Source organism: Denticeps clupeoides, chromosome 11, assembly GCF_900700375.1.
Source record: "Denticeps clupeoides chromosome 11, fDenClu1.1, whole genome shotgun sequence".
NCBI lineage: Eukaryota > Metazoa > Chordata > Actinopteri > Clupeiformes > Denticipitidae > Denticeps > Denticeps clupeoides.
The window spans coordinates 7,126,455-7,149,028 of record NC_041717.1 but is presented as its reverse complement, the minus strand read 5'-3'; the positions used below and the strand labels follow the sequence as shown (position 1 = coordinate 7,149,028).

The 22,574-nt window shown below is 40.2% G+C and overlaps 2 protein-coding genes across 4 annotated transcripts in view; both read right to left on the bottom strand.

Annotated features, from left to right (window-relative positions):
* Positions 1–3,275: 3,275 nt before the first annotated feature.
* Positions 3,276–8,452, bottom strand: LOC114799455 (tumor necrosis factor receptor superfamily member 10B-like). Of its 3 annotated transcripts, XM_028996124.1 has the most exons (10): positions 8,305–8,452; positions 7,258–7,405; positions 7,047–7,175; positions 6,748–6,859; positions 6,274–6,368; positions 6,043–6,129; positions 5,920–5,954; positions 4,744–4,947; positions 4,249–4,285; positions 3,286–3,951 (listed from the first exon to the last, which is right to left on the bottom strand). In XM_028996124.1, the coding sequence occupies exons 1-10, from the start codon at positions 8,323–8,325 to the stop codon at positions 3,656–3,658; spliced, it is 1,164 nt and encodes a 387-aa protein (XP_028851957.1). In that variant the 5' UTR covers positions 8,326–8,452; the 3' UTR covers positions 3,286–3,655. The 3 variants fall into 3 exon arrangements, with proteins under 3 accessions (XP_028851958.1, XP_028851957.1, XP_028851955.1); XM_028996122.1 differs by having other exon boundaries at positions 7,258–8,417; XM_028996125.1 differs by lacking the exon at positions 4,744–4,947 and having other exon boundaries at positions 3,276–3,951; positions 7,258–8,418.
* A 3,076-nt stretch (positions 8,453–11,528) lies between these two features.
* The window catches only part of unc5db (unc-5 netrin receptor Db), a 120,944-nt gene continuing 109,898 nt past the window's right edge, over positions 11,529–22,574 (bottom strand). The window contains exons 13-17 of the mRNA XM_028995981.1: positions 21,129–21,356; positions 19,252–19,401; positions 17,150–17,314; positions 16,103–16,281; positions 11,529–14,859 (exon numbers count right to left, since the gene is read on the bottom strand). Of these exons, the coding sequence (XP_028851814.1) occupies positions 14,676–14,859; positions 16,103–16,281; positions 17,150–17,314; positions 19,252–19,401; positions 21,129–21,356 (906 nt within the window). The 3' untranslated portion in view covers positions 11,529–14,675. The remainder of the gene's footprint in view (positions 14,860–16,102; positions 16,282–17,149; positions 17,315–19,251; positions 19,402–21,128; positions 21,357–22,574) is intronic.

Here is a 22,574-nt window from a genome sequence, read left to right as displayed (position 1 = left end):
CATCTAGTGGATCTTTTAATGTTCGCACAGTACTGCAGTTAATGAGTTTTATCGCAAACAATTCCGAATTGGAATTATGTTTATTGTATGTTAACACACAGAAGCAGATCCCCCACTTTGTTAGTTCTAATTAAGTACAAATTACAATAACAATGTCTATTCCTATTGTAAGATGGGACGTCTTGGAGGCATAACACTCCTGTGCCTTTGTTGTGCATAGAGATTCAACACCTCTGTTTTTGCATGCCTTTGTCAAATTCTATTGCAAAATCCCCCCGAGCCAAACGTGTGAGGTGTCGGCCGTCGGGACCGCCCACTCTCTTTGTCTTCCCCAAACGGGAGGCACTGGGGGTGTGACGTCAGAAACAACAGGTTCTGATTGGTCTGTGACAGCTTCCTGTAGGCCAGAGGTATAAAGATCTGTTCACATGTGGGGAAGGGACTTTATCTTTATTTCTCAGCTTTTTCCATCGGAAGCCTTCCGGCTTTTCGAGTCTTTCTCTCTCTCCCTTTACTCTTTCTCTTCACTTTTGTTTTCTCTGTAACACTGGTACCTTTTTACATACAATATTCACATGTAACTACAATAATAATTTACTGGTGTTAATAAACTGTTGTTTTTAACATGACACAGATTAATGAACAGCGGTTTTAACTCTGTAAAAGTGAAAATGAGGTGCAGAAAAACAGGTTCTACAGAGTTTTAGCCATAATTAGAAGTTCAAAATCTCAAAAAGCAAAATGATAAAGGTGGTACGATGAAAAGAAACAAATTAAAAAACATCAAAAGAAACATATGAGAAAGTAATGTCGAAGTGCAAAGACTAAAAAAGTCTGAGGAAAGGAAGACAAGGGCTGTGGAATTGCATTCTGATAAAAAAAATGTATACATTTACAAACAACAGTAACTGGAAAGGTGGCATGCAAGCAAACGATGCACATAAAACAACCAATGTTATAGAAAGAACTGTCACTTCAGAAACCTTATTACCAGAAATACCCATAAAAGGAGTTTTGTATCCCTGTAAAACTGAAAACACAGCACGAAAGAAGAGAGAACAACAATTATTTAAATGCTCGTCTGTTCTGTATGGAAAAGCTCATATCATGTCTTCAATTCCGATAAGATAAGTGGGAATTTTAAATTGTCACAGCACAAATTGGACAGTAGAAAATAAGAGTAGCACAAAAAAGGCATATGCCAACAGTATAAAATGAACACTATACAAAATAAATGATCTGGAAATAACTCTGGATGAGTGTATTAAAATATATATTTATGTACAGTACAGGTCAAAAGCTTGGACACACCTTCTCATTCAATGTGTTTTCTTTATTTTCATGACCATTTACATGGTAGATTCTCACTGAAGGCATCAAAACTATGAATGAACACGTGTGGAGTTATGTACTTAACAAAAAGTGGAGACCTGACCTCCACAGACCTCAATCCAGATGGTTTGGGGTGAGCTGGACAGCAGAGTGAAGGCAAAGGGTCCAACAAGTGTTAAACACCTCTGGGAACTCCTTCAAGACTGTTGGAAAAGCATTTCAGGTGACGACCTCTTGAAGCTCATCGAGAGAATGCCAAGAGTGTGCAAAGCAGTAATCAGAGCAAAGAAACTAGAATATAAAACATGTTTTCAGTTGTTTCACCTTTTTTTGTTAAGTACATAACTCCACATGTTCATTCATATTTTTGATGCCTTCAGTGAATCTACCATGTAAATGGTCATGAAAACACATTGAATGAGAAGGTGTGTCCAAACTTTTGGCCTGTACTGTATATAGAATAAATGTATGTATATATATATACAGAGTGGTTTTATTCAGATTTTGCACATATGAAATTGCCATAGGATATTAGATGTGTTTATTTGTTAGCCTATGTATGTGTGGTCAGCTGCAGGCCTTGTTGTAGAGTCTCTCCTTCCCACAACGTGAATGCAGCGAAGGAGCTGCTCAGTGCCGTCAGAGATTCTTGCATGTGGTGAGACATGATGTATGACAACTTAGCCACCATTCTCTGATCACTCACTCCCTCCACTAAATCAATGGCATGGATCTTAATTTTAATAACTATAGAAAACTGATTTATGTTCATACAAGCTGACTCAAGAGTGAAGAAGTCATCTGATCCACACATCGGTACATAGCAAAATAAAAACCACAAGTGGAACATGTAAGATGTTGAATGTACCAATGTAGGAGATGTGATTCAATGGCTTAAGATGTTTCTTCAAAGCTTGTGGGCTCCAAGACTGGCGATAGAGTTCATTTTACTTCTGTTTATCTTGTGTGGTGGTTGGCTAAGTGGCCTCACATCTCCATCGTAGTGAGTCTGAATCCAGGCCAGGAACATGTGTGTGAAGTTTTTCCACGTGTTGGTATGGTTTTCCTATACACCTACACATTTACATTTAATATGCATACTTTTTAAATGTATAGAGGAGGTGGTTTATGGGTAATAGTGTTGCATTGTTATCTGTCAATGACAATAAAAACTGAAACTTGAACCTTCAATATCTGTTGCACCACTCCCACATTATAGCTACTAGACCCAGCAGTCTAATCCACAATAGTTTTGAAATAGACCGTAGAGAAACACTCAAGGACTGGCTAAGCCAAAGGTCCAGCAACTTCTAGAACAGAAGACCAATAATCCTGAAATCACAGAAACTTCAGAAGCTCCCAGTCTGAACAGTCTTGGCACATCGATGCAGAGAAAGGTGTCAGAGGGCCGGTCACCCTGAAATGGCCCATTTCTCCATGTCTCCGCGGCACGCGGGTTTTCTAAGCAACATCGCTGAAGGAATCCTCATCATGCTGATGAACAGTATAACAGCAGCAGCACATGGGGCTTGTTCACCAAGATTTAGAAAAACAAGGAAGACTAGTTACTGCTAGTTATCAGCATCTTGAGAAAGAGAAGCTCATTTGCCCCAATGAGGCCAAATGATTGAGTAGTGACGGATAGTGTACGAGTCAGTGCTTGATTCATCTGCGGGTTCGAGGTACTCAGTACCTCGCCAGAAACAACTAGTGAGGAACTAGAGTAAATTACTGTAAAACACTGAGAAGCAAGAAAAGCACCAGATTTGGTTGGATTAGCTAATGTGCTTTTAGGTCATTTGAAATCGATGCATGCATACGGAACAGGCGGAAGCAAGCCGGTTTTGATTTCCTCAGAAGGAAAACCTCTTTAGCGTCATGATCGGTTTATTAGAACTGTACATAATTCTTTACATAATGTTCTTGCAGTCAAACCATGTTGCTATAGCTTCATTATTGGAGGACACAGTAGGTTTGTAAAAAAAAAAAAAAAAACACAAACAGCTATCAGCACATGAAAATGTAAAGATTCTTGATCAAAACACAATCATAACAGAATTTACACAACAATGCACAACCACAACTGGACAGTTAAAAGTTCCTAGATAACTTAGAATGCTCCAAATGCTCTCACACTTTTTTACCCCCATTCATTCTAACACTGTTTTAAGAAAGAACTTTTATTAACAACTTGTACCGAACATCCTGGGAAAAAAAAATGCAAACAAATGAACAACAAATAAATAAATTCTAGGCAATAGGTGTTGAGAATCAGATGCCATTCATGCAACACCAAACAATTCAGAAACAATTCAGAATACATTTACAGGTCTCCCTGGATCTCATATGTAAAATAACCACAGTCAACAGCTTTTGAAACAATGTTCTCTGCAGACATTCTTTGACCAAGATAAACTAAAGCATCAATGAGGTCGTTAATGTCGGCTTTCATTCCTTCCTTTTCCATCCAGATCTTAAGAAGATGGTAAACCTTCTCCCCAGAAAGGTCAGCAGATATGATTGCATTGTCCGAAACTCCAATGTGCCTGAAAAATCTGTTGTGATAATTAACATCTACTTCTTCAAAGAGCTCAAAACTTTGCCTCAGTGCCTCATCCCCTGAAAAGGAAAGAAAAAGAAAAGAATGACGATCCAACATATAGAAGTAATCATCATCATCATCATCATCATCTTGGAATGTGCGCATGTGGAGTTTTATAATAAACGTTGTCATTTGTGCATGTTGTCGTATGGGGTGATTAGGTTCCTGATACAGTACAGGTTTGGACACACCTTCTCATTCAATGTGTTTTCTTTATTTTCATGACCATTTAGATTCTCACTGAAGGCATCAAAACTATGAATGAACATGTGGAGTTATGGCCTGTATTGTATTTAACTGGGAAATCTACTCACCACAAGGAATGAGCCTTGGAAGGGGATCTTCAGTCACCTAAGAAATAGATTTCTTTTTTAGTGCATTTGCAAAAATGCTTTGACATGCACATGCAAAATGTAATTATTAAAACATGCAAAAAAATGTACTGTTGCTAATTGTAACTGTTAAATGTAAGTGTCGCTAAACACACCTCAAATTTAAAAACCCTCGTTTAGTGTTCGAGGAAGAAAGAAAAACTCTGCAACGTCAACTCTGCCACTAACCATGGCCTGGTTATTATTTTCATGGTTTTGAGTGATTAGATCTCAACATTATATATGATCATGATTAAACTCTGGGATTTCAGGGGAACACCACATCAGGCTAGAATACTACATGATCAACGTGCATGAATTTGTCCAATCATGTCCTTGCGTTGGTTTGACTTAAGCAAGCAGACTTTTCCCCCCACCAGACAACAATGGCAGCAGCCCAACTACTACAAGAGAGTTCAAGACAGGCATGCATCTCACCCTAGCACTGGGCTGGACAACTGAGGTCCTGCGTAAGGGGGGATTGGACGGTGAAGTCAAATTATTTTGAGAGCTGCTGGCAGTGCTAGAAAGACTGCCACCCAGTCCTATGTCGTCATCATCCATAATAAATGCCACCAAATGGCACTGCTTGTTCAAGACTTCATTTTGCTGCTTCTGAGTGTGCACCAAACTCTGACTGGCCTAAAAATGATGGTGGGAAATAAAAAATAAAAAAAAAGTCAGAGCAGAATAGGAAAATTCTGGATTTAAGCTTCAGCTGGTACACACTGGTGATTCTAACAACCTGAAGCAGGCAGTAGATACACTACCAGTCAAAATATGGAGGCACCTGCTTTGTGGTGGTAGTGGAGACTAAGATGGAACAATCCAAAGCCAGAAACATATTTAGTATTTGTTGTATCAGGAGAAAGTGAAGTATGTTTGATGAATCTGTTTTTTCAGAGTCGCCTCTTTTTACCATCATGGCTTCTTTGTTCACTGTTGTCATCATCAAAAGTCGCTTCATGAGATGCTCATTAACATGAGTGGATGATAAGAAAGTGTTCAGCATAAACCATCAGGACTTAAGGTGGCGGAGAGAAGCCAAGAGTGTGAAATGCTGCCATCACATCAAAAACTCCCGGATTTGGAGAGATGCAAAATGCATTGTTTACTATTTTAGTGTTTATTACATAACCTCACGTATTATTTCATAGTCCTGCATGTCCAGTTTTGTTCTATATTGTAAAAATGCAAAGACCCATAAGTGAGTAGGTGTGTCCAAACTTTTGACTGGTAGTATACATTTCTGAGATTTTTCTATGTGGATTCACATGGAATTCTAAGCAGCCTGAAAAATAAAAATCCTGCATGTACAATGCAGGGATTAATGTCTGACCACATCAACAAAGAAATTAGAATGCAGCCGATAACGATGGGCGAATAGATGTTCCATTTACACTTTGCTGGAGAAAATACACAAAAGGATAATCTACAGCATGGCGTCAAATTTTATGCTGAAATGTAAGAGCCTGATGTTTCAGTTAGTCCACACACCCCAGTGTCAACAGTGGAATTAAAACCAATCCAAATCTTGCAGACACACTTTCTTTCCTGCATTAGATAGCACAGCCCAGACCAGACTTATTAACCCAACATGCAACCCTTACATACCCCTGTGTGTGCAGGCACTTCATTTAGTGACATTCCTGAAACAAGTAAATATGAGACGGGTTGTAGAAACAGGCCACAAAAATAAAATAAAAAAAAAAAAACAGGAAAATTAAGCTTTCCTACCTCTGTTCTTGCATATTTTTGGCCTTTTTTTCTTTAGATACCATGCAACAACGATGGAAAACACTGCACATAGACCAGCCACTAAAACTACAAGGCAAAAATAAATACATTTCGGTACAAAAATTTCACACACAAAAAAAAAAAAAAAAAAAAATAAGTAAAATAAAATAAAATTCTAAGAAAATGTTCTTCAAACATAAGGGATCAGACGTGTTGCCCGTAGGGATATACCTGTGCCAACCACTGCACCCACTGCTGTTTTCTTCTCACAAACGGTGTTGGAGGTGGGCGTACAATTCTTCACTTCTACCTCATCCTCTTTACAACTGGGGAAATAAAACAAGAATAATAAAAATCTCATAATTGGAAAGTTGTGGGTTCAAATCCCAAACCGCCAAGGTGCCACTGAGGCTGCCCACAACTCACTAAGGGTGATGGGTTAAATGCAGAGGACACATTGTGTGCACACTGTGCCCTGCTTTTCATCACATGGAGAATCACTTCACTTTCACTGAAATCTTGCATTAAACGATGAACATTCACATTATTTTTAGACAATCTGTGGCATTTCTTTTTACGCCAGTGACTCATTAACAAGAAGCTTCTGAGGTGAAGATTTAGTGATTCAGGAAACCTGACCATGCGCTGTGTAAACTCCAGACACCACGGCCTGACAGCTGAAGGACCGTGGATCAGGGGACATACCTCCTACACCTCTTGCACACTTCACAAGCCTGGTCCGTTGGGCAGAAGAAGCCCGCTTTACATCGACACTCAGTGTCCTGCGTGCTGGTGCAGCGCTTTACGCTCTCTTGGTCTAAACATCATTCAAGTAAAAAAAGAAAAATATAATATATATAATATATACATGAATATAAAAATGCACACATGAAATATTAAGCAAAAAAGGTCTACATATTTCTGAGGTGGATTTGCATGTATTAGGCGATTTCCTAAAGCTTAATTGCTCAGAATGGAGAAAAGCATGCCAGGACAGGACCTACCTGAACGGCACTTTGTGCACCACAGACACTGGTTCAGCCCGTTGTCGTGTTCAGTGTAAGTGTCAAAACCACAAGGTTCACAAGAACCTCTCTGAAACGTTTCCGAGCAGTGCTCCTTGACATAGGTGCCTAAAAAATATCATGAACATTTTTTTTTTACAGCAGTGTGCGCGCTACACAATAACTAGAGACCGACTGAGGTTGGACTCACCCGCTGGGCACTTCAAACAGCACATGCCATCGTGTGTGTAGCCCAGACTTTCCCTGCAGGAAACGTCCCGAGCGCCTCGAGACCTTCCTAGAGTCCCTCGGTAGAGCCGACTTGAACACGCAAGGTCAATCCACACTATCAACATAATCTGGAAGGGCGATAAACACGTTAGGGCACACGTGCAGTGCACATAAAAAAAAGGTGTGGTCCGGGCAAGACAATCATTTGCAAACTTGGGTTCAAAGTGCATTTCACTTGATGAACTGTTTTTTTATTTGCTTTATTAATATTTGTCTGTTTTCCCTCCTTTCGCCACACGTAGTAAACGGCCCCATCTGATGTCGTTCAGGTACCTTCATCAGAGGGTGAGCACCCTCTCCAGACCAGGAAAAAAGGCTACAGACCTTCTGTTACTTTGAAATAGAACATAGTTAACGCGAACCCTCCGTCATTCAGAGCAAAGCTGAATGGAACCTGCATGCCATTCACATAGCGAGGAATCACGCGGAGATGCGTCACCAAGTGGGCTCAGACATGCCCAAACTCAGAACCCGGGCATGAACAAAAAATCTATACCAGTCAACCAAAAAGAAAGCAAGATATGATAATGAGCACAAATATACATACAAACAGAAAAAAAAAATATTGTCAAGCTCAATATTCAATTTGTGGCCCGTCTTATCTGTTTGTGGGTCATCAAGATTTTATTGACAATAAAAGACTTATTGAAATAAAATGGTGGTTTGAAAGCCTTGCCCTTATTATACATTCCTCCCATATTCATATACAAGATACAAATTATATTATAATAGAACATAATCATACAAATAGTGATGTGTGTGTGTGTGTATATATATATATATATATATATGTGTATACACACACACACACACACACACACACACACACATAGATTTGGGACCCTCTTCTCAGAATCTCATTTCCAGAATCGATTTGGAAGAATTTATGGTTTAAACGACATAGTTATCATATTGTTGCTCATCTTCAGATGAACTCGACTTTTCGGATCCATCACCCTCCACTCACCGGGCCGCAGACGCGCTTCATACTTCATACAGAGCGGGTTCATGGAAACAGAAAAGTCCGCAGCGTTCGAAAAGGAAATGAAATAAAACAACGTCGACGACAAAAAAAAAAAAAGAAATAATATTCCTCGCTACGAACAGCTTATCGCGGCGCCGGCGCCAAAACGAAGAGTTCGGAACTTCCGGCGGGAGAACACGTTTATCAGGTCGGCGTGGGGCGGGGTCCGGGCCACGCCCACCGAGGTGCCACTCACCAGACGACAGAGAAGGTGCGAGTTCACGTGGTGTAAAGTTATAATAGTCAAAATAATCAGGCAAGAATCTCCCCAACGCTCATGCTCAACATACATGATGATGTCCTCCTGCGTGAAGTTGTCCTGTTTGTCCTTTTCTCTTATAGAGACCTGTACAGTATTTATGTTTTAGTTTTAGTCAGTATAGTTTAGTTTAGTGTGTGTGTGTGTGTGTGTGTGTGTGTGTATATATATATATTTTTTTTTTTCTTTTATGATTGCACTGTTGGTGGTCGGTGTGAAACGTTTTTGAATCTTGAATACTTTCACACGCATTCCACGTGTGGCACACCTATAAAAATGCAAATGTAAAATGTATGGGCTTCTGAGTACAACATACTAATGTATTTTGCTAGAATATGTACGAGTGTGCGATGACTGCATGCAATCCTGTTCATTGTCAGGCAGGCTTGGCGGCGGCAAATACAGACGTGCGAGACACACAAACCTCCCACAAAATAGCGACCTGCTGATTGGAAGTCGCTCTGGAACAGGACGTCTGCTAAATGGCATAAATTTTAATACTGACCACGTGTAGCTGGAATACTTCTGAAAATATCATTTGCAGCGACGGCAAATTCATGATCTGTTATCGTTTTAAAAAACACAGGATGAGTGCAGGCCTGTCTCTCCTTATCTCCGAGAGACGGTTGTCTGGGCCGCTGTGATACCCCTCTGACAAGCTGTCACGCAGAGGCGCGCCGGGGACACAACAGGAAGGAGGCATTTGACAGGCCAAAGGGGAATTTCAGACGGGAGGGCGAACTCTGCACCCGTGTTTGTTCACAGACACGCGTCAGGAATTAGGGCGGCTTTTAGCAACGGTGCCCACCACACAGCACACATTCCAGATGGAGGTCCGGGCAATGCGTACATCAGACGGCCTTGTCCAGAGGGACGTCCAATCAGTAGTAACAGGGACAGAGAGCGTGTTACCCACTAGGCGACTGCCACTGGGAGAGAATAAGTGTTGCTTGGTGGCATTTCAAAAGTGTGTGAAAGGCTCTGGGCATTTTCACCGCATGCATTTTTTTTTATTGAGCAGGAAGTTGTGGGGTTTCCCTACAACTCCAACGTTGCAAGATTTGGCGACTGCAAGATTAGGCATAAACGCCTAAACCAGTGTATTTCTGCTCATTTATATAGTGTTCAATCGTATGCCGCATTTCCATTTTACTTAACGGGTGTGGTAAGTAAATTAAATATAGAAAAATTGTAATAAAATCCGCTTGGTTGAAGGTTACAGCATAGTATATCTATTATATCAATATTACACTATACAGTTTATATTATAATAATACTAGGCAGACACTGAGGCACATTTCTGTTAAAGTGAAGGGATTGTCATTGTGAAACACAGCACAGCACAGGACAAGTGTCCTCTGTATTTAACCGTCACCCCTGGTGAGAAGTGTGCAGCCATGACAGGCGCTTTGCTCAGTGGCACCTTAGCGGTTTTGGATTTGAACCTGCAACCTTCTAATCCGCTTTCTTACCTCCAAGGCCACCACTGGCCTATGTGTAAGTGGGGGAAAAACCGGGGATCCTCCCACACCTCTCCACTGGCTTCCTGAATGTAGACTCTTCAGTCTTGGCTCCCAGGTGGTGGAATGAAGTTCCATGAAGCTGAGTCACTAAAGACCTGCAAATGAAAGCTGAAAACCTTCCTTTTTTATGAAATACTTGAATTAAATTTGGTTCTTAAATATATATTTATTAATCTATTTGAGTTTGGGCCCCAATTAACAAAATGAGGCATTTCTATGATGGACATTTTAAAGCACTTACGTAAATCGTTCTGGATAAAAGTATATCATTAATATAAATGTCTTTTGTCTAAAGGTTATGGAGTGTGTCATGACTGCAAGTCCATGCAATCCTGTAGTATTTTATCATCAGTCAGGCTTGTCAGTGATGAAAAATGTCACACGAAACACACAAAATATCAAATAAATGACTTAAAAACAACACCAAACCATATTTTCTTTCAACAGTACATTTATTTCCAAAAGGCTGCATAATGCATCTGCAAATTCTACTGTACAGAAAACATCCAAAATGTCCAGAGTAGATACAGTATACCACAAAGCTGCCCTGGCAATACCAAACATGAATGTTCAGCACTAGAAAAAGCTTCTGCAGCCTAGTCAGTAGTATAATCATATATACTTTTTTTTTTTTTTTACTTTTTACTTTTTAAATGTATGTGGATATGATTTTGTTCTTCAGCCCCATTAGTACTATACAACATTCACCATTTACAGTAGGTAAACAAGGCACAAGAATTGTGATAGTGAAGCAGAAGGCCATGCCTGATGTGGGAGGAAACAAAAGAGGAAAACTAAAGAAAGAAAAACTGTCTTCAGCCACGGTTCAACAGTGATCCTTTGGATAAGTGATGTACCTGATCATAGGAATTTACATAATACTAGATTAAATAGAGGAGCGGCTTCCAGACATGTGAACAGTTAAAGAAATGCTAGATGAATATGTACAGCAGGTGTGCTGTTCTTCACCACACATTAATTGAAATCTTTTTTTTTTTTTTAAGAGAAGAAATGAGTCAAGGCTGGGCGGTGAGAAAATAAAAGTTTAACAGTTTTAAACCACATGTATAATAAAACAAAATAATACAGGGAAAAATAAAAGGTACACACATTCCATCAAAGCAATGGTAAGCATCTCTGTGGCACATAAATAAGATGAATATGGTAGAATTATATATACCATCAAAGTAGATGTGACAATGACATGATGATAAATGACAAGTCTGGAAAAAAAAAACAGGGCCTGAATTGTCACACTGCTATAGAAGATGTGGCACATGAGGAGCATTCACCAACTTTTTGCTGATGTGTAACTATTTCTGTCACCCAGAAGATGAAGTCCCACTTGTGAACACTCCCCGTTTTATTCATTTAAATACAAAATGGTGTGTGTGTGTGTGTGTGTGTGTGTGTGTGTGTATATATATATATATATATATATATATATATATATATATATATATATTTTTTATTCTTGCCAGATAATGATACTTTTTTATGGAGTAATTTCCCATAGTGCAACTTATAATTCTATAGATGCACTGAGTGCCATTAACAATTTTAGTGCTGCCCTCTAGCGGTGAAAATGTAGAAGTGTGGAAATGCTCAGCAACACATGAATCTTTTGAAATATCCTTCTCAAGGGGTTTCATTCTCCTCAAAAGTTTCATCCTACATGAACAATTGAGATGGTATTAATGTGACAAGTCACAGAAAACTTTAGGATAATTACTGAAATAATTAACCGCATCTTTTACACAACCTCATGAGATCCCAGCCACTGGGGACTCACGTGACAGTGTATTTCTTGGTGCTAGTCCCAAAGCCGCATAAATGGGTACGGTTGCGTCAGGAAGGGCATCCGGCAAACTTTTGTCAGGTCAATTGAGCAGACAACCAGACCATAATAAAGGAAGGAGGAGGAGAACGCAGCATCATGAACAATGCAAAATAATCCGCAATAATATTAAAACCAAAGACAGGTCAAGTACATTTAAATAGGTGATAGACTACATACGACTAGATTCAATAGAGAAGTTGCTTTCTGATGTGAGGCAGTCAATTCTTTGAAGCTGATGTCTAGGTAGACAAATGTGTCAGAGCACTGCCATAATTCAGCTCAATGATGTGTGTGGTGAGTGAAGGTCAGCCCATCCGTTCCTGAAGTCTGGCTCATGTAACACAAATTGCTGAAAACATAAACATGATTCTTACACATTTTTAGAAAAGAATTTCCATGACTTTTACAAGACTTCTCAAATTAATCTAAGGCAAATCTTCATGACCATATGCTCTCTGAAATGTATGTGCAAATATGAAAAATAAAATCATCAGAAAACTGTCGAATTTAACAAAATTAAAACTGTTAAACTAAATTTATGACAACCCTGAAAAGCTTAAACAGTATTTCTTCCTCCAAGTTCCATGACGTTTTCCAGGTTTTTAATGACCGTGGGAACCCTGCATGAATAGTGGTTCTGAGAGAAAGGTGTTAGAACGCACAGTTTAGAAGTTTGCTGTGTATGAGGCTGCGTAGCTGCAGGCCACTCTGGGTGCCCATCCTGACCCATAACCACCACCAAAAAGGTCCTTCAATGGGCCTGATCAGAGTTGGACCATGAACCAACGGAAGAAGGTCAATCATCTCGGTGGCCGGGGGAATGAGTGTTCTTCACATTGTGGGAAGAAGGTGAGCTGATGGAGGAAGTGCAATAATATAGATGCTACCTTGGCATGTACCATCTACCTACCGGCAGCTGACGAAACACGCCCCTTCATGGCTATGGTGCTCCCTGGGGCAGTGGTCTCTTACAACCCAGCCCAAAAATGATCACGGGACACCTTCAGAGCACACCTTCTTGATTGGACAATGCAATATTAGAAAGTTGGTTTCAAAGTTATCGCTGATCAGCGTATGTAGAAATAAGCAAAGGCCTTTTGTTCATTGGCCATTGCTTAAGTTGTCTTAGGTTGTCTATTTCATATGACAGCGTCTTGCTCACGTTTTTATCAGTCATTACTTATATCTGGCCTTGCTGGCCAGCCAGAGACGCTTTATTGTTCATAAGACTGAAGCACAGGAATAGAAAAGGAAACTAGATAAGTGCTTTTTATTCCTCAAAAAGTCCCAGAGAAGAGTCACAGAGTAAACTAAGTAATCGGTGTGGATAACAAAGAGCAATCTTGCCATCACATTTTGGGTTTAAAATGTCAGAATTTAAAAATGTCTGATAGCTTTGGATGCTTCAGAGTTTAATTTTTGAGTCCGTTTTAGGGGGCATCCTTGCACACACTGTATTACTCCAAGGCATTTTTTTATATACAATCTCCAAAATCTTCTTGCTTTACACCGTATATTCTCACTGACCTTCTGTGATCAGACCTTTGTCTGTACAATACAAGCCTGTTCATAATGTTTTATTCACTTCTTAAAGTACATTTTGACAGCACTTAAGATCAAAGCCTTGAAGAGAAATAAAACAGACTTTAAAATGGGATGAGCCAAAAGTGATGATTGGCAGCTCTCATGGACATGGCACAAAGTAAACGGCCAGATATTCAATCATTCATAAATTCACAAAACTATCTGTTTTTGTTAAACCTAGTTTAACATAATTGAGTTCTGAGTTCCTCAACCTTCAAACAAGCTGTTTCTCCCCCCCAAAAAATACAAAAACCATTCAATGTGGCAAAACTGACCACACAATCCCGTCTGTACATCTGGCTTCAGTCCCCATAATAAAACTCTGTTACAGACATTTCAGGGCCATTACCAAACCTAACATGCAGATTATCAGCTCTCACTAGCAAACCAGTGAATACAATCTATAAAAAATGGGCAAAAATGTTTTTTACAGTGTGCCAGGCCCACGCAAACGTCTGAAGTCAAATGAATCCTTAAAAACAATGATGATTCTTAAACTTCATTTTACCCTCCACACTCACGCCATTCGGGACCATAGCACCAATGGGGCTCGGTTATATTCGGATGAATCCAAGCACGGCATCAAATACTACATGTGGTGAAGGGAAATGAGAGACAAATAAACTGAGCAAGCAACTTTCTGATGTTCTGCTGCTAACCAATGAAAATTCTGCCTTTTTTACGAAACTGCCGTCGTGTTTAAAGGTCAGAAGCAAACGTAAAGGTGCAGACACGCAAATTTAAAAGCAGAAACTGCAGTGTTATTTGCAAACAGAAAATTGCAAAAATGCCTCCAGAAAATTGCAAAAATATGAGACCAGTGCTGCTGAAATCACTTTTTTTTTGGTAAAGTGACACCATGTTTCATTTTTTTTGTTTGTTTTTAGCTGACATTAAAAATGTATTTTTTTTCTTTGTAGAGATGTTGTAAAAAGCTGAGTCTTCAATCTGCAAGCATGGACTGACAGGTACCACTTACTCATCTTCTAAAGATACACATTTGCCTTTACTTAACCTGAATCCGGGACACACAGACGGAGGTTTCTGCAATCCCAGGCGCGGTGATGTACCGAGCACTGAAGCACGCAAGGCCGATTGCATTTTAACCTCACTGGTTAACGTCTGCCTCTGACTCCTCGGGGATTCTCAGATGGCTTTTGGAGTGGATCCTGCCAATCTCCTCCAAGGCGCTGGCTAAAGAGTCCAGGTCACCATTGTCCTGGTGCTGAGCCTCCCACAGGCTGAGGATGGCGGCACAGGGGCTCCGCTGGTTTGCAAAATAGGACAGGTTCCTGCCAACAGGGACACCGGACAAACTGGTGAAATGGGGACACCCTGTACCTGCATAAATCCATTTAGAAGCATAAATGTACCTTAACCGCATTTTTGTTCAGGGAAGTTTATAATAAACTATATAAATTGGAACAGAAAAATATAATAGTATAAAGTATAAAGTCACTGTTTTCATCAGGGAATGGTCGACTGTGATATGTTCTGACATTCTGTAAAGCCTTTTTCCTCTCCCCGGAGACCAAACATAGGCGCTTTTACTCAAATGTTATATTTAACTATTTATATTGGTAGGTAATAAGGTGGGGGCTTAATTCCCAGGGAAGTACACTTAGAAATATATAAAATAAGCTTTTCGCATACGGCTTTTATAAAGTCAGGGTTCAAATTGCATCTGAAACCTCCCTAAGGCTTCTAAGAAGATGGGAAATAACACAAAATAATCCAACAAGGCAAGGCAGGCCTGTTTTCATGGCACATTATCATACACAAAGGAAATTAAAATAAGTATTAATCTAAATTATATATAAGAGACAAGGGATGGTAACATTTCACATCTACGTATCATCAGCATTTCGACAGGTTAGAAATCTGGTTACACCGTCAGATTTAAGAAAAATACATAAACAATTACACAGCTCATTGCTGAAATTATTACTACGTTAGAAACGTTAGTGACTGGTTTTGAAGTGTACTGTAACAACATACACTGTAGATTCAGCTAAATTGACTTGACAATTGATGTATGAGTTTGTTTAAAAGAACCAGCCCATGCCTTTATCACAGCCGCACTGCATCCTTTCCAGCTAATGTTTCCAAGCTCTCCCTGCACCTGATAAGTCTTGTTCAACATGTCGTAAATATGTCCAAAAAGACTTTGTGGCTCCTATTTGTGTTACTATTTTAGTGTCTGTGTTAGTACGGGTTATCAAATATTGAAAAAAGCAGCATGTTTTTTTTGTTTTTTTGTATGGGCCCAGACTTCTGGACTATAGTGAATATCCACATGAGGGCACTATATCCACACAGTATCAACAAACTTTCTTAGAATTCTTGGCCACTATTATATTAAAGAAGCATGAAAAAGCTCAGATATCAAGCGTAGAGGACAAACGGCCCTGTTACGTGTGTGAATTAGCAGTCATAGACAAGCAACAGGATGGCTTTCCGTTACATTCCGCTACTTCCTTAGACACCGTGCACTCTGATCTCCATCTCTCCGAGCCAGGAGTGGCGAGATCTTACCTCTCTATGTGAAGTTTCTGGGCCAGAAGCTGCCAGTCCTTGCCTTTAGCGGTGGCAGTGTCAAAGGTGTTGCAGATCCTCTGGTGAATAGACAGGGGTATTTTGAAGGCTTTAGCCCCAGTCTGGGATGTGACGGTGCACTCCCTCTGCATAAAATATGGAACTGCCTCCTTTTCGCTCTGAGAGAAGTGGGGAAAAAAAAAAAGTAGGTGAGTGTCAGGAAAAGTCATAACTTTTTATGCATGAAAGACAATAAAATGTTTCAAAGTTTACTAGAGAAAGGTCAAAGGCATTATGGTCTTTTGATAAGCTTTGTGCATGTGACATGCTGACAGGTACGGATTTAAATAACCCAAAATGACGAATTATTGTCTGTGAGAGCTGCCAATAACAACTGTAAGCTCCTCACATTTTAAACTCTGTTGGGAGACATACATTTACATTTAAGACATTTATCAGATGCCCTTATCCAGAGTCCCCTTCCAGGGGAACTCAGGGTTAAGTGTCTTGCTCTGGGACACAATGGTACTAAGTGGGATTTGAACCTGTGACTTTGTGGTCTTCTGGTTCTCGTTAAACCACTAGGCTACTATCTGCCGTAAATAATTAAAAACAAATGAAGATTTGTTTGTTTCTCTTTTTCAATATACAGGTAATATCCAAGTGGTTCTTTTGCATTATTATTTTATTTTTTGCCATTTTTTTGCATGTGTGTGTGTGAAGTGATTGTCATTGTGAAAAACTGCAGCATTTAACCCATCACCCTTGGTGAGCAGTGGGCAGCCATGAAAGGCGCCCTGGGAGCAGTGTGTGGGGACGGTGCTTTGCTCAGGGACACTTCGGCAGATCGGGATTCAAACTGGCAACCTTCCGATTACGGGTCTGGTTCCTTACCCGCCAGGCTAACCAGTGCCCCAATCTATCTAGGTCATTTATCTATCAATCTATTCACCTATTTATCGATTTAAATCCTAAGCACACCTTTGACCTCATGCCTAGAAGAGGGGATTTCAGAAAAGAGGGCCTGTTGAATGGAGAGACACTGACCTCAACCACAGACGTGTAGACCTGCAGCATCTGTTCGTGGCCTTTAACTTGCCGGACGCTGATCTTGCAGGAGAGCTGTGTCGTGGCCGGACTGTATCTCTCCAGGGAGAAGGCACAGTGCAAGGGCTGCTGGTTGCTCCGCCACACCTGGGAGAAGGAGAATTCCTGAAGGGTAAAGGGAGAAGGGAGGTTAGTTGGGGGGCGGACGAGGACGAGGACGAGGACAGCTCAGCCCCTGGGGAGATCAGTCGGCGGCAGACTTCACAACGGGCTGAGCTTAATCAAAAAGACGACAGCATCCTCATAAAAGGGTCTCACAGAACCTTTGATGCTGCATCAGATAGAAGCCCTGTGGTGGCACCAAGGCTACTTAAGGAGTTTCTACCCCGGCCCATAAATAAAAGAAAATAAATAAATAAATAACCGGAACCCGCTAAAATCGCCACAAATTCTTGGTAATGGAATTCACCTGTGAGCTCCAGAATAACATGAACTATCTGGGCGAGGCAGAAAATGATGGTCTTTGATGCATAATTAATTTCAGAGAGCGGCACGTCTGTGGGGAGCGTCCTTGACCTCCCCTGCATTCCCTTCCGCTGTCTCTGCATATCAAGGGTGACCTGTCAGACTCGCAGTGCTGGGGACGGAGGGTGGGGACAGAGTTAACCCCAGGGGGCAGGGCTCTTCGATCCTCTACGGCACGGGAGCTGGCAGGTAGTTATGAACCCCCAACGTGGTGAGAAGCTGGTGTCTTTGGAGAAGGCTAAGCCCACTAGCCCACACCTATACCGAGAGGGTGAGATTCTCACAGCACCGCCTCCTCCGGCTGATGAAGACGAAGCGGAGAACATGCCTGTGAAGGTTGCATTCTGCAGTCTGCTCTGACACTGCATGTTGCCATGTCCAGCACGGACTCAGGCAGGGAACTGGAGGACAGAACTTCATTTGTACAACCGATAAGAAAACACAGTTGTATTAAGGTGACCTTTAAGTCCATTTTTTTTTCATAGAAATTTTACAAAGTTGAAAAAAGTGTTTTTAAAGCATTGCTCAGAATGAGTCAGAAGGTTTAAAGGTCAGACAATGTTTTTGCTGCATCCATGCACTGTGCGTGATGATTTGACTAATTAGTTCCATCTCCTGGCTGAGAAATTGTACTAATTATCAACAAATCAGAAAAAAACATTTGTAACAGTTTAATATTTGAGCCAACAATGAATAGGCATTAAATATAATTCAGTGCAAATCCTCCAAAACACCTCTGTTAATTTTCCACTTATTGTATATATAGTAGATATACATAATATATATTTATATTTATACACACACACACACACACACACACACACACACACACACACACACACACACATATATATAAGGGCTGTGTTACTACACTGCAAAACAAATAATATTAATAATAATAATGTTGACTTCCCAATACAGCATAAATGCAGTAATTCATCATATCACCTCTTCCAAGAGAACTGGTTCTTCCTCACACTGAAGATCACTATGATGATGATGTCAAACACTATGATATAACTGGCCAAAGGAAAAAGACGTTACCTCTGCTGCGGATGAGAAGTTTATCAGTGCTGTCAGCCTCAGAAACCACTTATTAACAGCACCTCAGATTAGAGCCCATATAAATACATCACAGACTTCAAGTAGCAGACACATCTCAACATCAAATGTTCAGAGGAGATTGCGTGAATCAGGTCTTTATGATCTAACTACATATAACAATGCTTTAAAAAATACTAAAGAGTTAACAGAAAACAGATCACTGAGCTCTGGAAGAAAGATTCGCTCTAATTTAAGGCCTCAGCACCTCTGGCCATTGGGAACCTCTGTTGGGACACCAGCCCAGGTGACTATTCCTCATGAAGCTGGTTAAGAGAAGGCCAAGAGTGTGCAAAGCTGTCATCATTTTTTTCTTTTGTTTACTACAAAATTCCATATGTGTTCCTTTGCAGTTTGGATATCTTCCATATTTATCTACAATGCAGAAAAATGACTGACATTTGCATTATACTGAATCTGAGGTAATGGATCTCATGCACACACACCCTATCAGACATTAAATGCTGCTGTACTACCTGACAAGTAGTGAAGGGCTTGATATTCCATAAAAACTGTGGGACGTCCTGGATGGACACCTGAAGACTGAAGGTGTTCCCCCTAAAAAGTAAAATTTTAGGCTCTTCTAGAAGCACTCCGCCTTTGCTTCTCTCGCTGTTCACCACTCCCTTAAAAGAAAGACAGAAAGAAACATAACTGAGCAAATGTATCAATAAAATATTTATCAAGAAAACATATCATACAAAAAAGGCATATTGACCAAATTTATGAACCCCTTCAAGAAAAAAGGCTGAACAATTTAGGCATTTTTATGTTATTTATTTAAGGGGTATTGAAGTCAATGTAAAAATCAGTTTGATATAAAATGTCCACAATGTACAGTCACTTGTTAAAGAGTTGAGTAGCTTCAAAAGCCATTTTTATAACGCCTGCATGAAATGTATGTGTAAATAGCACCCTTCTTGTGGCCCCTTGTGGTCCAACTGTGTGTTAAATCCAATTTAGGATATTCAGAGATCTAAGAACCTCCCTACATGTGCATCCACGTTTTGAGGTATTGGATCTTACTACCTCTCTGTATGCAAATATGTGCAGAAATCATCTCCAGATTATAAAGACCAAATGATATCTTGTTTCTGTGTATTGTATGGCAAAATGTATATGGAGAGAAAAAGACCTGTTAAGACCAATTTCAACATTTGTGTTTATCACCGGCTTGTGCTTCATTCAACACAGGGTTGCCAGATTCTGTTCAAGATGAGGGTGGAATTTGCATGTTTGTTTTGGTAGTGGACGTAGCCCTAAAAAGAGAAAACAGAATCTTTTCCTGAATGGTCAGATGTGAATTTGAAACTGAAAAGTTGTTTTTTCTCTGACGGGCTTGCGCCCAACCCCGGGTGAGTCTTGTCAATTATCACTGAAGGCTGCCAATCATCACTATGGCTCCCTCCCTCCCTTATGAAAACATCAGTTCAGGTTTTCAAGTTCAAGTTCATGTTTTGGGTGACAGAAATGATGACATTTAAACTGGGTGGTTAGTTGAACCAAGATGAAAGCAGGCAGTCAACTACAACCAGGTGCCAATCTGCTTATTTGACATAAATCCTGAAGACAACACAGGGACTGTGTCCATTACCGTTGGGGCTCCAGCTTAATGAAAATAAAACCTATTTTCTTGGTGAGCAGTGGGCAGTGGGGATCGGGATTCAGACAGACAACCTTCTGATAACGGGTCCGCCTCCTTACCCTCTAGGCCATCCCCTGCCCCATTTAATTGACTGAAGGGGAAACTGAAGTTTTGAATGATGTCATTGTAACCCAGACCACCTCTGAATGAGTGCTCAGAACATCTTGTTTTGGTTGTGCTCACCTCTGTACATGCAGCTTTCGCCCAAATCAGGTCTTACTGCTGAACAGGGTATGAATGTCTGTCACAACATATAACAACGCTTTAAAAAATACTAAAGAGTTAACAGAAAACAGATCACTGATCCTCTGGAAGAAAGATTCGCTCTAATTTAACCCCCAAGTTGCATTTTGGCCATTTCTTCCTAGAAAAACAGTGAGTGACAGCGGGCATAAAATCCATCTCCCCTTCAGCAGGAGGCGGGGGACGGGTTATTCTTTTACTGTGGTGCATTGTGTCCAGGCGATGCTATATCACCTGGAAACGGCGGCTATAAATAGTGGCCTGATCAATAATCCACAAGCTCTGAGTTTGTTTGAGAAGCAGTAAATTGCTGATGCTGGAAAGGACCTTTGCTGTTACAGTACATTAAGACACAGTGAGATTAAAAAAACACACCACACTGAACCTTCAGCTGATGTAAAAAAAAAAAAAAATCACCATATTCACTTTATTTATGAATGTACGTATGCGTGTAAGTATTTGTACCTGAAAGGCGTATGGCGTGTCATCCACACAATACACACGGAGGCTGTAGTCCATGGAGTTGGTCTCCATGCTGCCGAAGACGGCTAGCTTCATTCTCTTCACGGCCGCTTCAGTGAGAGCCTGGCCTACCAGGGCATATGAACCAGGCTGGCTGAGCAGCACATGGCAGCTGCTGAAGTCTAGCAGACAGTAATAAGAAGTGGACTCTTCTTCCACTGACATGATGTCCTAAAACATAAAAAAATAAGCAACTGACCCACACAAACACCATAGAGAAAAAGTCAATGCTCAAAGCTATGAAATATCACACACGATGTTATGTAGTGAAAAAAAAATAAAAAAATAATATATATATATATATATATATATATATATACACACACACACACACACACACACACACACACACACACACAAAAATATGTGACTGTAGGGCAAAAAATAAGTCAAACTGAGTGTCCAAATGTGCATGACTTAAAATTGTTGTTGCTTGTATTCTGGCACCTCTGCAATACGTGGAGATTTTGAACCAGCGCTATAGATTAACAGGTTCCATGTGATCTATATTATTTTCATTATGGAGGACAGATGAGGATGTTAGTAGTGAGATTGTTGAGGGGTGTTGGTGACACCACAAATAATGGAGGTTACCTCTCTGATATCTTTACAACTTTTAGGCTATCAGACAGCTAAAAAGGATGGTGATGCAGCCTGCACTTCAAAAACAAGCGCTTCAAAGGGATAAAGCCATCAGACCAAACAAAGTCTGCAGGTCTTGCTGCACGCTATCTGCATATCTAAGAATAAGACGCGTCGAAGAAAACATCTATGGAGAGCGCAGTGGTGAAGTAGCTTTAATACGTGGAATTGAGGAGCTTTTATAGTTGCCTCAGGACATGCAGTGGTACAAGCAAACGCTTTCTTAAAACGAGCTTTCAAACGCCTCTATTACAGCCCAGCTGCTTATAACAGCATCTTTTAGCACAGACAGATGGTCGGTTTATAATAAACTCAATTTTCTCTGCGAGTATCAAAACAATGGCCCTGTGAAATAATTTTGATACTGTACCCAATGTTTTTATGGTTTATTCTCTCTTACTAGCAGCATTTTTGTTGTTCTTTGCGATGCAATCCTTTGTTGTGATTATGAATTATCACAGAATTTTGCTTGAAACTAAGACAAGCCTGAACAAGCACATGCAAAGACAAGATAACTTTTTTCAAGACCAATTAAAGCACCTGTTCCAAAGTATTTCCAATAGATATGAATGATTAAACTATGAATACATTTTGAATTAATGCTACTGTTCGCACAGAAAAAATATTTAAACTACTTGCCACATTTCAGTTTAATTATTGTGTGTAATTCATCAATATTTGTCGATCATGCATTGGTCAGCCATTATTCTTTCATAAAATCCATTAGTTCTTGAAAAGCTGATAGAA

Excerpts from the sequence above, each read along its gene's own strand:
- LOC114799455 (XM_028996122.1), bottom strand. The coding sequence starts at position 7,507 with ATGCACTTTGAACCCAAGTTTGCAAATGATTGTCTTGCCCGGACCACA. Across the intron at positions 6,369-6,747 it reads GTGTGCAAGAGGTGTAGGAG|TTGTAAAGAGGATGAGGTAG; the intron begins GTATGTCCCCTG and ends TTATTTCCCCAG. Across the intron at positions 6,130-6,273 it reads GGGTGCAGTGGTTGGCACAG|TTTTAGTGGCTGGTCTATGT; the intron begins GTATATCCCTAC and ends TTTGCCTTGTAG.